This window comes from Diadema antillarum, unplaced genomic scaffold, assembly GCF_040938485.1.
Source record: "Diadema antillarum isolate AM-2024a unplaced genomic scaffold, OU_Dant_1.0 seq00000059_RagTag, whole genome shotgun sequence".
NCBI lineage: Eukaryota > Metazoa > Echinodermata > Echinoidea > Diadematoida > Diadematidae > Diadema > Diadema antillarum.
In genome coordinates, this window is record NW_027271164.1 from 1,292,252 (window position 1) to 1,308,005 (window position 15,754).

The window sequence follows — 15,754 nt, forward strand, 5'->3', positions numbered from 1 at the left end:
ACATTCGTGTCTCAGAATAACGTGGCACACAGGGGGTTTCCATCATGGCACATAAAGAGTTAAAGGGGATGGCTAGTATCTGATCAGTGGGAATCAGTGGGAATGCTGGGGGATGATTGTTCCAATCCTTGTGGGATTCATTTAAGAGTACATTATATATCTAATGTTGTGTAAAAATTATTTGCTTCAGAATGGCCTCATACAGTTGTATTCAAGTAATGTGAAGGTTAATGTTTCCAGGTTAGCATGATGCCTGTACAGTGATGGGACGATCGTTAACATTAAACTGCACATTACTTCAATATGAGACCATTCTTAAGTAAATCATTTTCACACAACAATATAATGTACTCTTAAATGAATCCCACAAGGATTGGAACAATCATCCCCCAGCATTCCCACTGATTCCCACTGATTCCCACTGATCAGTTACTAGCCATCCCCTTAAAGGCTATTTGAGCAAGTTGGAAAACATAGTTTACTTTTGCAAAGCCCTGAGCAGCCCTGAGCCTTCAAATACTACTGTTGACTAAAACTATTGTATTTGACACAATTACATTTTGAAAGTACATGTATGATCAAGTATTGTTTTGGCATTCACTTTTTCCATTCTGCACGAGTATAATCATGGATTTAATGCTAACTAGCCATGTGCTTTCAGTGAATTTCAGTTTACATCATTACGATAGAAAAACAAACAAACAAAGTAGGTCGAGTATCCCATGATATGTAACTCACCAAGGTTTTCATAGAGAGGTTCATCACCGGCTCCCCTGGGGATCTTCCTCCTGCTTGTAGGAGACAAAGAGTAGGACTTCTGTAGCAGGACAGGTGTCTCACCAGAGTCCACATCTTCTGGGTCGGGGCTGACAGGAGGTTTGGGTGCCCTGCGCTTGGATGCACTGTTTGCAGCATTCCTGACAAGCATGGTTTCCTCTTCTGCACCAACACTTCTTTTGGGGGGCGTGGCAGCAAGGGCAGGAGTGTTGATGGCAGAAGTGGTAGGAATTGCCATCGGAGGTGTTGCAGCACTGGTGGGTGTGGGGGTACTGTAAGTAGGAGCAACCCGCTTGATTGCAACCGTAGGCTCACCCTTGTAGGCATTGATGACTTCCAGGCGTTCTAGAGAGTTGCGCTGGACGGGTTCACCGGGTGTTGGGGAAGATGCGGTTGCAGGAAAAGAGTTTTTAAGCCATTTTTCAACCTCTTCAGAGTTAAACTCTCTCTCTGGGCTTCCAGGTTCATCTCGTTTCTTTTTCCTCCTCCAAGGCAGTTTTGACTTCTTAACCTTGGATATAATTGCCGGTGCATCTTGTGTTGCGGTAGAATCTGGAAGATTAATGGGATTTGGATGGGGTCTGTTCAAGGGTGGTGGTGGTGATGCCACACGTCTCACTGGTTGGTGCATATTTGGAGCAACATCTTTCTGCTTTCCACGAGACTGTTCAGCTCGTCCAGTGGGGGAAAACTCTCTTAGTCGAGCGCGTAAATTGCTTTCCTTTTTGGCTGGGGTCACTTTTCTGGGCTCATGTTGAGTTCTCACTGGAGTAGCGTCTCCACGTCTTTCTGGAGACATGTCTGTTCTCCTGGTAGGTGACATTTCTCTCCTCCACTGATCGGATCTTCCTGAGCTACTTGCAACAGGAGCCTCGAATTTACCTTTGTGATCACTAGCAGCATGGGCATGAAATGATCTGTCAGTATCATCAGACAGGTCTGACGAGCTTCTGTCTACGGACTGTTTGCTATCTTTCTTGCTAAGAGGGGGTGGGGGCGGGGAACGATGGGGCAGGCTATCCAACCTGTCATCCCTCTCCCTGCTGGTCACCTGGTCTACCAACTCCATCGACGGGGGGCGAGGGGCCACCCGTTTTTGTCTTGTCCTAACAAATTCAATATTAGCTTGGTCCTCTTTATTAGTGCTACTAGATGCTGGTTCCTCCATCACAGGGTGGGTTCTGGATCTGGACCTGGATGGCCGTCTCGTTTCCTGCAGACTCTCGTTGCTGAGAGACACTTTCTTGGATTCCAGCAGGTTTGGTGCACTGGTTCCTTTCACTTCATCTTCACTTACAGGGTGTGACACTGCACCATCAGATTCAGTGGAATTCTCCTTGGGTTGGAGGTAATCAATATTCAATGGACTACTAGGAGCTACATGACTAACAACTTCACCTTTATTACTACTTCTTCCTGCACCACCATCATATCCTTTTGGAAGAATAAAGATGGGAACTTTGTACTGTCCAGAATTTCTTTTCTTTTTTCTGTACTCAGGAGGTTGTTCATCATGGAGAATGATGGGATAAGGGGGCGTATTTCTTTTGCTTCGGTCACCTTCTGGTTTTGGCCCATCACTTGAATCGCTAGATTCCATGGAGTCGTTAATGCCTGAATCTGTCTGGAATTGGGAGGTGGTGTAGATGCCATCCACCAGGGCAACATTTCTCCTCGTGAAGCGAGCAGATGGATCCTTGGATTGGACCATAGTGTCTTCCTGCTGAGCTAAACCAACTCCTTCATCAAGCTCCTGAGACAGCCTATTGCTGCTGTTGCTGCTTGATGGCATGTCATGTCCTTTGACCTCTAATATACTCTCTCCCTCAGGCGCTTCAGGTTGATTGTCACCAAGATCGACAACTCTGTAGGGACTGGTAGTGGTCTCTTGGCTTTGGTGACTTGTTCCACTATCCTCCCTCATACTACTGCCACCAGAACTCTCACCATTGTAACGATGTGACACTTCCCCTGTCATAGAGATGATTGTGACGCAATCTGCCACATGTCCGTATCGCGGCACAAAATCCTCTTGCCCAATGTCAACACTGCGCTTCTCTGTGGACTGCGCAGAGGGTTTGCCAAAGTAAACATCGGAGCTCAGCTGGCTATTTCTCACCATCACATTTTCAGTCTGAATATCATCACTCATTTCATTGACATCTTTACTAACGTTCACTGAAATTTCCTCTTTCTCCGAAGGAATGAACACGGCAGGATCAGACGTTTGGCGGCGATGTTTCGTGAGCGGCTGAATTGAGGGTCTCACTTTGCCAATATTTTTCGGGAGAGTCTCATGACCTGTTAATGTTGTTTGAGAGTTCAGGACAATATGCCCCACTGCAGACGAGAGTTTTGTCTTCGCTTCAACCAGACGCTGTTGGTCTTCAGCAATTCCATCATTTCCGATCACATTGGGTAGGTCAGGCAAGTCGGTCAGAGCTACCTCTGGTTCCACCATGGAGTGGTTGTTATTGTTACTGCTATGAACCTCTCCTGCTGATGTAATCAGTGACTGGATGTGTCTAAGATTCTTGGCGACTTTCACAAACTCGGGAAGATCTGGGTCTCGACTGTTCCTTTCCTGATTCTTTGGTGGGCTGGCTGGTTTTTGTACAGGGCGAAGTGCTCGCCTCAAGTGTTTGTTGACATTGCTGCTGAGCCCACTATCTGCTTCACTCTCTGAGGAAGAGTTTGGTAAGATGTTCCCGTTGGGCTCCTGCACTGGCAAGTTGACATTCATGCTTCCACTCTCCGAGGATGAGTCACCCACGTTCATCCCTCCTCTTGTTGATTCACCATTCACTGATGCCACATTATCCACAGAAGCTGGCGTTGGTGCATCCACAGGAATGTTGAGAGCAATGACGTTGGAATCGAGCGGTTTACCGCTCGTGTCTCGTCTCGAGCTCTGAGGTCCCACTGGCTTGACTTTCTCCTTCACCTTCTTCCTGTTATTCCTGTCTGTCGGCTTCTCGCCCCTCCCTTTCGTCCCATCTTTCTGAAGGTTATTCTGGTTGCGCAGGATGACTTTGGGAATGTCATACTTGTAGTGAATTGGTTTGCTCTCCATCCCTTGAGACTCGTTGATGTTGTTATCAAGAGCTGCAATCTTCTCACCTTCCACAGCATGAGCTGCTTTGGGCTTGAAGCAGTGGACACAAAGATGGCCTTTAAAGCGGTGCTGCTCGAAGGTTTCACAAGCAGCATTGCTGGCTTTCTGTTCCTCAATCATGTCTTCTCTTGTGTGGGGAGTTTCCGACTGTTAAGAATATCCCCACAGCTATTGCTTTTCCACGAGTGCCAAGTTTATTTTATCTCCTGAAGAATCTGCAGATGACAAAAATGATAAAGAGAAGATAACCATTAATAAAAATCTAACAGAGTTAATCTTACGACTGTAATGTCAGGACCTGTGATTTCTTTGTTTCTCTACACTGCCATACTTCAAAATGAAATTAACTCGCTATGAATCTTGCATCAGATCAAAGATAAACATCTCGTCAGCTTCTACATGCAAGTCTTTTGATCAAGTTGATATAGTATCTGGCAGGAAGTGAAAATATCAGCCAAACTGCCAAAGACCCAACTATTTTTGAGATGAGAATTTTGCTCTGGGTTGAGTCATCGGTGTGACTGGAGTAATATGAACTTCTACGTGAAGTCTATGGTATTTATCCATCTTCACTTGCATGAAGCCCAAGGGAATTGAGAAGAATACGGTGTCAAATTGCAGGAAATCGTTCATGAAATTTAATGTGCTAAAATACAGGTCTTTTGAGTCACGATGAAACTACCAAAAACAAACAAAAAATCGTTGGAAGGGCAATGGCCTGAAGCATTGTGAATCATTAAAAAGAATACACATAGGAACACATAAACAGAGGTCGATTATGTGATTTCATTATTCCTTTACAGACTATGAAAAAAGACTGAACATAATACAAAGTTTGTAATTATACAAAATGCTATAATGGGCAGTGACAAAGAATTTTTTCCCAATAACACAATTTCTTCATTAATAGGAACTGCGGAAATCTTGATATGCAGATCTATGGAAATGGCAGTATTAAAAATTCATCGCTTGTTTGCATTTACACAAAATGAAGAAGTCATCTGCATATAATCTAACACTTGTAAGCAAAAAGGACAACAACAACAGTCATCATATTTTTTCTTCTGTCAACAGTAAAGAAAAAAAAAGTTTTAAAACATAGGGCCTACATAAAAATGTAGCACCCTGAGTTTCTAAAAACTACATTTAGATGCAGCAATGACAAATGTTTAATAGTATTCTTTAGAAATTTTTAACCGGGAATGAAGTTACAGTGTAGGTATGAATAAACACATGATGGAGATATCAATTATTTGGAAGTGATTAAAACAAGAGCAGACAGGTATCCAGTGACAAGAAGAAAAAAGAAAATACATTATCTCCACAGTTACCTATGAGAGATACCCTTCAGAAAAGCATACACTGATTGTAGTGTACAGATTTTCATTCTGCATCTGCATCTTGTATATGAAATAAACACGGACAGTACTATTCCCATAGAAAAAGATATGATCTAGATGTACATTCATGACAGAATGCCCACAAGTCAACTGCAGTGAGGGGAGGTGGGTACTCCATGGGCAAAGAAAATCTCTGTACCACAACTTTCTCATGAAAATACTGAATAACATGATACAAATTAATGGAAAAAGCTGTAAATATCATTTAGTTGTATGGCATATGTCTACACATAAAAACTTGAAGTCTGCATACAGATAGACATACAATGTACATTGTATTTTAGAATTCAGGTGTAAAACATCCAATAGAAATTTTAAAACAAAAAAGTTTTACATTTTTAAAATTGCTGCTGCTGATGATACCAATATACAGTACTGCACATTGTACAGTGTTGTACATGTACTGTAGGCCTCCTACACTTTGTACACGAAACAAATAAAGTTAATGATAATCATCATCACGTCTAGATATGCAATGTATAGTACATGCTAATAGACATAAAAAGTAAAACAATGACAATGAACACTTCATAAATATGTAGGTAATTATGATAAACATGGTGATAGTCAAAACTGCCTTGGTTTCAGCTGTAAAAAGCTAACTTGGAAAGACAATGCTCTCAACTTAAATTTCCTTAAGAATTGTACAAGTTGTACTTCTACAATGTATACAGGGTATATGTACAAATGTACATTGCATGGCCGGCGGAACCGTGGGGGCCGTGGGGGCTCGGGCCCCCACACTTTTTGTGCACCATACAAAGGAATACATAAGGTGTCATCACTTTGGGCCCCCACACTTTTTTTTAACCTGGAAGTACGTACGTGGCACTAAATAGAAATAGAGATCTTGAAGTGTGAGCACAGTAAGGTTGAGCTGACAACTTTTTTCTTTGCTTGTCAGCTGAAGAAACCCGGAAATGGAAGGGGAGAGATGAGCTGAGGACTTTTTTTTTTTTTTTGCTTGTCAGCTGAAGAAACCCGGAAATGGAAGGGGAGAGATGAGCTGAGGACCTTTTTTTTTTTAGTTTTTTGCTCGTCAGCTGAAGAAACCCGGAAATGGAAGGGGAGAGATGAGTTGAGGACCTTTTTTTCTTTTTTTGCTTGTTAGCTCATGAAGCCCGGAAGTGGGCCCCCACACTTTTGAAAACGCTCCGCCGGCCCTGCATTGTACAACCATGTACATGTATCTGGTTTGTACACAGTGCAATCCATGCTAAAAATCAAATTTGATATTTTGTGGTGAGCTACCAACACGCAGACATGTGCTCTAGAGGACAAACAGAACAAAACAAAACAAAAATCACCAGTATGACAGTTTAAAGGGGTCGTATAGTTTTGGTTGAGACCTAATTTCAAGTTTCTAACATTTTTTGGTGAGATAATGAGAAATCTCTTTTATGAAATATGAAAGAGCATGTAATTCCATGAGGAATTCAACGTTTATTTGATGAAAATTGGTTTTGAAACGAGATATCCAAAACAGAGCGATTCTAATGAAGTGTGGGACCCACACTTTTTTACGATCCCTTTGTTTTACTTTGTTTTTTGATGTTTCAGTCATTCCAAACCCAATTTTCATCAAATAAACTTTGAATTCCTCTCAGAGTGGAATGCTCTGTACTATTTCATAAGTGTTTTCTTGGTATCTCGCAAAAAGTTAAAAGCCCAATTCTCATCCCCACCAATAATGTACCATCCCTTTAATCCAAGTTGATTCTTAATAGTCTGCTGCTTCTGTCCTCTCTCTTCAATCAAGTTCAATCCTTTAATTGTCTCTCCATGGGGCATGAAAAACAGATCCAAGTATACAACACGAACATCACCACTAACAAGATCCAGACTGACATGACAAAAACAATGCAGGTCACTCCTGTGGGTATATTCCCAGTCAGAGACAAACTTTTGAACTCACACCACGGGGTGAACAGAAGTCACTGGTATTGTAATCAGCACAAAGAGAGAGAGGGGCTTCACAGTTTATCGCCCACACTGTTTATTGACTCAGACTTTCATGGACGATGACAATCTCTGCACAGAACAGAAAACAGAAATAAGACGAAGGACACGTACCATTCAAATTCCTCTTTGCTTGGAATCTCATCTAAGGATTAAACACCCCAGAATCTTACATCATGAAGTCTATCACGTGTCATTTACATGTATTTGGTTTGCTTGTTTGTTCTCGCTCATCACAGAGTAAAAAAAGAGATCACTTGAAATGGATTCCTTCACAGACAAGACAGAGACAATATCGGCATGCTCATCCCTACCTCATGAAAGATCTTAAACTCCATGCTCTTTCCTCACACAAACAATTTTTGATATCTCTGCACAGTTACTGCAAACATTCACAATACCAGACTTTTGTGAACTGGAGCCAACCGCCTTTTTGTGGCATGAAACTTTCATGAATTGCTACTGGCTTCCACTGTATTGTGTAGACAAGAACTTCTTCCTGCAATTTACCTTCACAAATTCTTGGCTCCGCACAAAACTTAAAAAAAAAAAAAATCATGCATGCAAAAACTTCTGGTTTTACAGTATCTAGCAACAAGTGTGTTTCTGTGTTTACCTTGCAACCTGTGTCTAACTCCTTGGGGAAGATGGCTCAAATTTCATGATAAAGATTTTAAGTCTCACATCAGCTTCAGAGAGGCTCAGGACTCACAAAGCATCAATAGCACCATGACAGAAACACCACTGCAGTACTGTCACATCAAACCAGTAAGCATTCCAGCGTCTTCGTCCAGTTCATCTCTTCCAAACTCCCTAACATCAGCTGAGCAAATGAATCAGAGCCTCCTGCTTCCAATCAGCCAGAGCTCACGCTCACAGCTCTGGAATTCCCCTCCCCTCATCTCATTAGACAAAGTAGAGTTCCAGGTTCGTATGTGGGGTTAGCTGCCCACGACTGAAATCAGCCCACAGTATGAGTAGTTTGCCATACATGGCGCAAGAAGAGCAGGGCGCTGGATTGGAGAGTGACGCCCATTTCAGCCTGCCTGCTCGCTGCAATGAACCTGTGACATCGACTGCCCTCGCCAACGACTTGACTTGACAGTGAGCAAGAGAGCAGGCAGTCACTTTCCCCAAACTTTCTACGGGCCATTGGGGGGGGGGGGGGGGGGGGGTGGCAGGAAGGGGGCCAAGCAGCTGTCTGCTGTTCTGGTGGGTGAAATCTGATTGATGATAAACTCCTCATAGTTGAACAGGCCAAGGGTGAGGTAGACTCTACTGACTTACAGAAGAAAAGGTCCTTGGTTACCTGTCCATTCAAAGTTAAAACTGCTTTGCTATATACAGTAGTCCCAATGATTGGTGCATCTTGTGTACATTAGGAAAATGCTTATTCCAAGACTCTAAACTTTTAATGTAAGATGAATGATGAGCCAAAGTAATTCACTGTTCTCGTTTCTTTTTTCCTTCAAAAATAAAGCTGTAATTCTACCAAAAAGTGATGTTTTACAAAATGTTACACTTTCTTTCCACCTCCCTGCACTTACACTTTTGTACATAAAATAATTGCATTTGTTGATCATGAAATTGAAACCCTATTGTGCACTAAGCCAACATTCTAAATCTATGTTGATTGATCAGGCTATGAATTACATTTTAAAAGAAAACTACCTCGCTGCAATCCTATTTTCCCCCTCTTTGCTTTTCTCTTCTATTCTTCCGGTCAATGGGAGGGTTTTCTGTTGAATTCCTCTAAAATCTCACCTAATGAAAGTTTTATGTCAGAGATTGATGACATACAAAAGTAGCAATTCAGTTTTAAAAATATCTGAAATTAGACAATTCCAAATCTATACAGGGGCCAAAATTTCAGCCCGTCAACTTGGACTAGAAAGATTGTTTACTGGTAAACCAGCCAAAGGAGGTGATGTATTAGTCACAGACTGACAATGGAGACCTCACTGTGACCTTTTACCTGAGGTGACCCCAGACCTAAATCACTTCCCCCAGGTTTGTTTATTGGGGGCACCAGTGTCAGCAGCAATCATGGTATCAGCTTTCATCTGGCTACCCTCCCCCATATCCCATCCAGCCCCACCCCACCACCAACAAACCAATCACATCACTTATAGCTCTCCATCCATTTATTGCCTCTCCCTGAAAGATGGCCCAACCAATGGAGGTACATTTTCTTTTGTCTCCATGCCCAACCCTCTGCCTGTCTGGTTGTGAGCTGGGAGGTCTCTCATCCACCTCCCTGTTGTCATGGTTGTGAGCAAATATTCCTGGTACACTGGTACACCGGTACAGTCAAAGCAAAATTATCCAGCAAGGTAGCATGGTTTCATATCAAAATGCAATGTTTAACAATGTTTCCAGTTTTAAAAAAAATGCTACCATACTATCCCAGTCTCTGATATTGCGTTGTATGAAGTTTAAAGGGATCTATAGTTTTGGTCGAGACCTAACGTCAGGTTAATTTTTTTGGCGAGAAACCTCTTATGAAATACGAAAGAGCATGTAATTTCAAGAAGGATTCAATGTTTATCAAAATGTGAAAAAATTGATCTTGAAATGGCTGAGTTGTCCAAAAACGCGATCCAAATAAAATTGACAGGCCATGACTTTTATTAACATCTCTTTGTTTTACCTTGTTTTTAGATATCTCAGTCATCAAATAAACCTTTGATTCCCCTCAGAATTGTATGCTCTTTAACATTTTCATAGTGGCTTCTAAATATCTCGCAAAATTACAAATATTTCCCATAGACAGTAGTGTGAGAATACACTATTCATTGACTGAATCATTAGCACAAAGTAGAATATGATTTCTTATACACAATACAATACAGATGTGTGATGGTAGAATGTTAGAGTGCTTTTATTTTTTTTTCTGCCATACATGTGAGCATCATCAGATAGATCAGTCCACAAAGTTGGATAATTCCCTTAAATTGAGCCATCACAGAGTTAAAAAGAATCTGTGACACTACATTTTGTACATGTGAGAATCCACCCATCCTACGCACAGAGAGTACAGATCAGTAATATATTACGGCAGATGATAACTGGCGGGAAAAGCAAACAATAATGTATTGTGCGACTGCAGCTTGTTGTTCCTCCCTGAGTGGGTCACAATTAGAAATGACAACATTTCCACTCAACCAAATCGGGTACACCCTAATTTGAGCCACTTGAGTGTAATGTGAACTGTTGCGTTTCAATGAACCAAATCTGGTGGTGTGCTCTGAACTTTAAACTCCCAGTACCTTCCCACATTTTATCGTGAATCACCGGAGCAAAATTGTGTGTGTGTTTTTTTTTAACCATTTACAATAATGGAGATACCCAGTGGGAGATGTAAATGAATGCAAAACTCCACCTTTATTTCTACAACATTTTGCATGCATTTAGAATCTAAGTCTGTTTATCATCTTCGAGAAAAAGATCTGTTATGTTATGGTGCAGGTTGTAGTTTTGCCATCTGAATTATTATTGATATTATTACAGCAACATTCACACAGCTATGATGAAGCAAAATAAAAGGTCAACTTCACTGTGAAAAGACATGTACAACAGGGCCTACCTTGTACGTAAAGTGCAGGAATGCTGATACAGAAGTAAACTTTTCACCCTGAATCATAGATTGGTGTTAATCCTTAGCATGTAAAAAATATTCCAGCTAATTCCTGATCATTTTGAAGATCTTGTTCTCCATATATAAATACAGAATAATGGTATAGAAATTAATTTTCTTATAGTGAGTTTCTTTGTAGAACAAGAGAAGCAGTTAACATGACACCTCCAGTTAAGCAGATATCGTGTATCTTTAACATGTATTGTACATCACAGAGGGGAAGAAGGAAAAGTGGGAAGAGGAGATAACAGTTTTTAATAATCAGCATAATGCACATCACTGCCTATCACTCACACCAAACAATGGCCTGTAGACATTGCATTGTCTACAGGTGAAATGCACTGTACATGAAACATGGGTGTAACCTCTTTATGCAACAATGGCCATGTCTACCAAACAGCTGACCTGCCGAGTCTTTGTGTGACACCAGAGACTCCAACTCTCCCGTTTTCGACGGGAGATCTCCCGCCGAAAACCCATTTTTGCAAAATCTCCCGTTCTCCCGCTTGAGATTTAATTTCTCCCGCCCTGGCTCTGTGTCTCCCGTTGGAAAGGATTTCTTACTTATTACTATTGTATGTTGAAAAAATAAGCCTTGAATAGCACCAGAGAGCATCTAGAACCCTTAGGAACTTCGCACACATCAACTTGGAGTCTCCCGTTTGCTAGGGGTTTCAGGCGGGAGAATCTCCAGATCAGAAGGTGCTTTGGGTTGGAGTCTCTGTGACACTGATGAACAGGTTATATCGATATTCAATCTGCATGAAACACCCCATTGAGATTTGAGTTGTTTAATGACACCATATAAGTACAAGTTTTGTACATGTACTTTCAGATTACGGCAAGTTACTGTAGGCCTACATATCAAACCAGGAATGCATTCACCTTTAAAATTTTCTTGTTATCCAAGACTTTCAGATTTGATAAACCTGCTGACAAAAGGCATTGAACACTCAAGAAAACATTTGAGAGGTCAATGTACTTACATCTACTGTAGTTTGAACTTGCAAGTAGTAAAGACTATCAAAGCCTGTTGTAACAAATGAAGGTTTGATAGCCAGCAACACATGTAACAGTAGCTTTGTACTTTAAATTAAATCACTCCAAAGCTGAAAGTGCTCAAACTGCTACTGAACTCCATACCTGGCTACAACTAGTAAAGCATTCACACTCTGTGAGTCACACAGTACCATCTTATCATTATATTACACACTCGTACTTTTCCACTTTAAGTCCTGCCCCCATCTAAATCAACTTGGGACTACCTGATTCTCTGCAGGTCAGATAATTCCCCTTCAATCCCACAATAGCTATCTGAATTTGTATTAAAATCTACAGTAAGCAATGCATGGAATTCTCTTGAGAAAGCAAAGCTGGCGAAATCCCTGATCCAAAGTAATCACTTTCAATAAAGGACTTTTGACGAGGAAACACGGACCTTAAATCTACTATTTTGTCACCAATAAACAAAGGAAAGAAGTGCATACACTCCACCACTGCTAACCCCGCCCCCGTCCACCAAGGTTCTTTCCCCTTTTGGCTCCCGTCAAGTACCGGTAGTCGACTTTGATCCTTGGAGCATTAACCGTTATCAGTTGGATCAGTAACATTCAGCCTTCCTTTGCGAAGATTCGTCCCATTGCAAATTTTCCCATGAACGATACATGTGCACATATTTGGAATTATTTTTCTCAAATATTCAGCTCATGAAAAATTAGCCTGGGAAAAGGAAATGCCTTCTTGTGCTCCTTGGCACATTAAACGTCAAATCGTCATTCTGCACAAGAGCAGCTATTGCTGTTCATATTGGTTGTTGTTGCTGGGCAAAATCTGAATGCAAACACATGTGGTTTGTTATAGACAGAAGTCTTGGAAAAGTCTTGGAAAAGTTTGGTAATACTAGCAATCATTCCAGAGAGAGACCACATCTATTCTACGTCTTTCAGGACAAATATTTGATCTCCTGCTAGGCTCTATTATAGACAGATTGCATCAGTTTGAGTCATGGTGATCAGCATTTTTGTTTCATGGAAACTGAGCTTCAATGACATGTCTAGCTATGACCTGGGGTCTATCTTTAACACAACCTTTGGACTGGTGCATGTGGTTTGAAATGGTGAAAGGTTTACATTAAAATAAAGGAAAACTGTGATATAGGACCTGACATCCTGGTCAAACACTGAAATCCCCAGCCTGGTCAGAGTTCACCTGTGTAGCTGCATCAATTCATGATTTACATACGTGTAGCTAAATGATCAAAATAACAAATTTACCACGAGTAGGCCTCTTTGGACAATTTACAACGTGTATAATGTATATTTGTGTGTATGCTACTAGGGCTTGTTTACTCTATTTTGGTATTCTTTATAATGTAAAAATCAGTCTCAAATTTATGGTATAAAACAAGTACATTTGTACTTACTATATGATTCAAGTCAACTGATCCTACAGCTACATATGATTATATTTGATATAAAAAACATGTTTGGAAACTGAATATCAATGTTATACCAAGGCTATTGGTGCTTGAAGGTGCCTACAGACAATGTCTCCAATTTCAACATCCAACGACACGAATATTATGTACATGTACACCTTTGTAAATACAGGACGATATGATACCAGTTCAACATCCCATCCTGACATTTACATGTGTACAAATATACATATCCTTCATAAAATTTATCCTGATCAAAGCTGCGATAACAAGTCTCACAAGATCACATACATGTATCCTGTTATAAGCAAATATCATAATCCAAGGACTAGGAAGGTATCATCGCTTATCTGATTTTTTTTTTTTTTAACCCTGACTAACAACGGTATGCAGCAGGCATAACAAACTTTTCAAATACATGAAATCTTGCAAGTATCTGTTTCTTGCTATACAGATATCATACACTGTATCTCAAGTTTTAAACGTCTATCTATTTTTACAAAACATTTTGGAATCAAGAGTAGCTCCTATTTTTGTAATTGTCTGGTAATTATCTGAAGAATAGGAGGGAGTGTGGAGGGGAATGTAAATGTGTTCATGTTTATTTTGATGACTCATGAATTACACTGCTTTGGTCCCTTTTTTCCCCCCCCCATGGCAAAATGCAACTAGAAATATCACTTAAGGTGATTAATACCCCCGCCCCGTGACGACAGTCTTACCCAAGGAATGATCTTTCCTTGATCTTCTGCCATTTAAATGCCGTTACCATGGCAACGCAGCTTCCGACACGTCCAAAAAATATGTCTTGCACATCTTCCCACCAAGACCAATGTGTGTGCCACATTTCATGAGCTTCAGTCGAATACAGAGGAAGTAGTTCAATCCGCAAGATCTTTCCTTGATCTTCTGCCATTTATATGCCGTTACCATGGCAACGCAGCTTCCGACACGTCCGAAAAATATGTCTTCCACATCTTCCCACCAAGATCAAGGTGTGTGCCACATTTCATAAGCTTTGGTCAAAAAACTGAGGAAGTAGTTAAATCCGCAAGATCTTTCCTTGATCTTCTGCCATTAATATGCCGTTACCATGGCAACGTACTTTCGGGTACTGTCGAAAAATGCGTCTTGCACATCTACAACCAAAGGCACACATCTGTACCAAGTTTCATGGAAATTGGGCAAAAACTGAGGAAGTAGTTTGCAACACAAAATTTTCCATCATTTTGGCTCATAATATGTGAGCTGTTACCATGGCAACATACTTTTTGTCACTGTCAAGAAATGTGTCATGCTGACCTATATCCTAAGACAAACATTCAATATGAATTCCATGAGAATTGGAAGAACACTGATGAAGCAGTTTTGCCATGAAGCATTTTGCCCTATATTTTACCAATAACATGCCGTTACCATGGCAACGCACTTTTTGCCACTGCGGAAATATGTGTCTTGCACATTAACATATTCAGATGAACATCTGTACCTAATTTCATAAAAATTGATCAAAAACTGTGGGAGGAGTTCGCGACGCAAGATTTGTACCCATTTTTGCCCATAATATGCCGTTACCATGGCAACGTACTTTTGGGTACTGTCAAAAAATATGTCTTGCACATCTACAACCCAAGGCACACATCTGTGCCAAGTTTTATGGGAATCGGTTGAAAACTGAGGAAGTAGTTCGCGACGCAAGATTTGCAACGGACCGACCGCCCGACCGACCGCCCGACCGACCGTCCGCTGATTCCTATATATATACCCCCTTCAAACTTCGTTTGGCGGGGGTATAAATAGTGCTGTGGAATAACACAAACAAACACTCCTACGTACAACAAAATGTGAGAAATATTGCGCAATCTTGTAAAGGTGAGTAGCATAATCTAGCATTACTCTGCATTTAAACTTCTAAACATCAGTGGGTTACTCTTTAGATGTACACCTGTACAGTCTAGAATGGACAATTAAAGATGCCGAAAAACAATATGACTTTAAAGCATGTTCCCAGTATTACTTTTGTTTTTATTAGGAGAGGGGTCTACTTTACTGTAAATTCCTTGGTTGCATTGTTGTAATCCTTGTTTTTTATTAAACAACTAATCACAGATATATCTTCACAGCAAAACAAGTAATTACAGTACAATGAAATACCCTGCCTTATTTTGTTGTATGTTTGTATTAGCAGTTGAACTGATACAGTATATCAATAACACTGTATAACATTCTGTGTCAAATAAAACAGAATGGATTACTCTGCTTGACTGAAATATCTTACTTTGAACTTTGAACATGGCTGATACACAGAGAGCTCAATGTTACCAGCAAAAACAGACAGTCAGAGAACAATCTAAGCTTTTATGATTACATTAACAGCAAACTATCACAAACATAATGTCGACAAAGAAAAAAACCCATAAAAACAGGAG

The 15,754-nt window shown here is 40.7% G+C and overlaps 1 protein-coding gene across 1 annotated transcript in view; it reads right to left on the reverse strand.

Moving 5' to 3' along the window:
* Window positions 1-15,754, reverse strand: part of LOC139725817 (uncharacterized) — a 39,116-nt gene that overhangs the window by 12,088 nt on the left and 11,274 nt on the right. Inside the window, exon 2 of the mRNA XM_071636899.1 lies at window positions 739-4,107. Coding sequence (XP_071493000.1) covers window positions 739-4,012 — 3,274 coding nt within the window. The 5' untranslated portion in view covers window positions 4,013-4,107. The remainder of the gene's footprint in view (window positions 1-738; window positions 4,108-15,754) is intronic.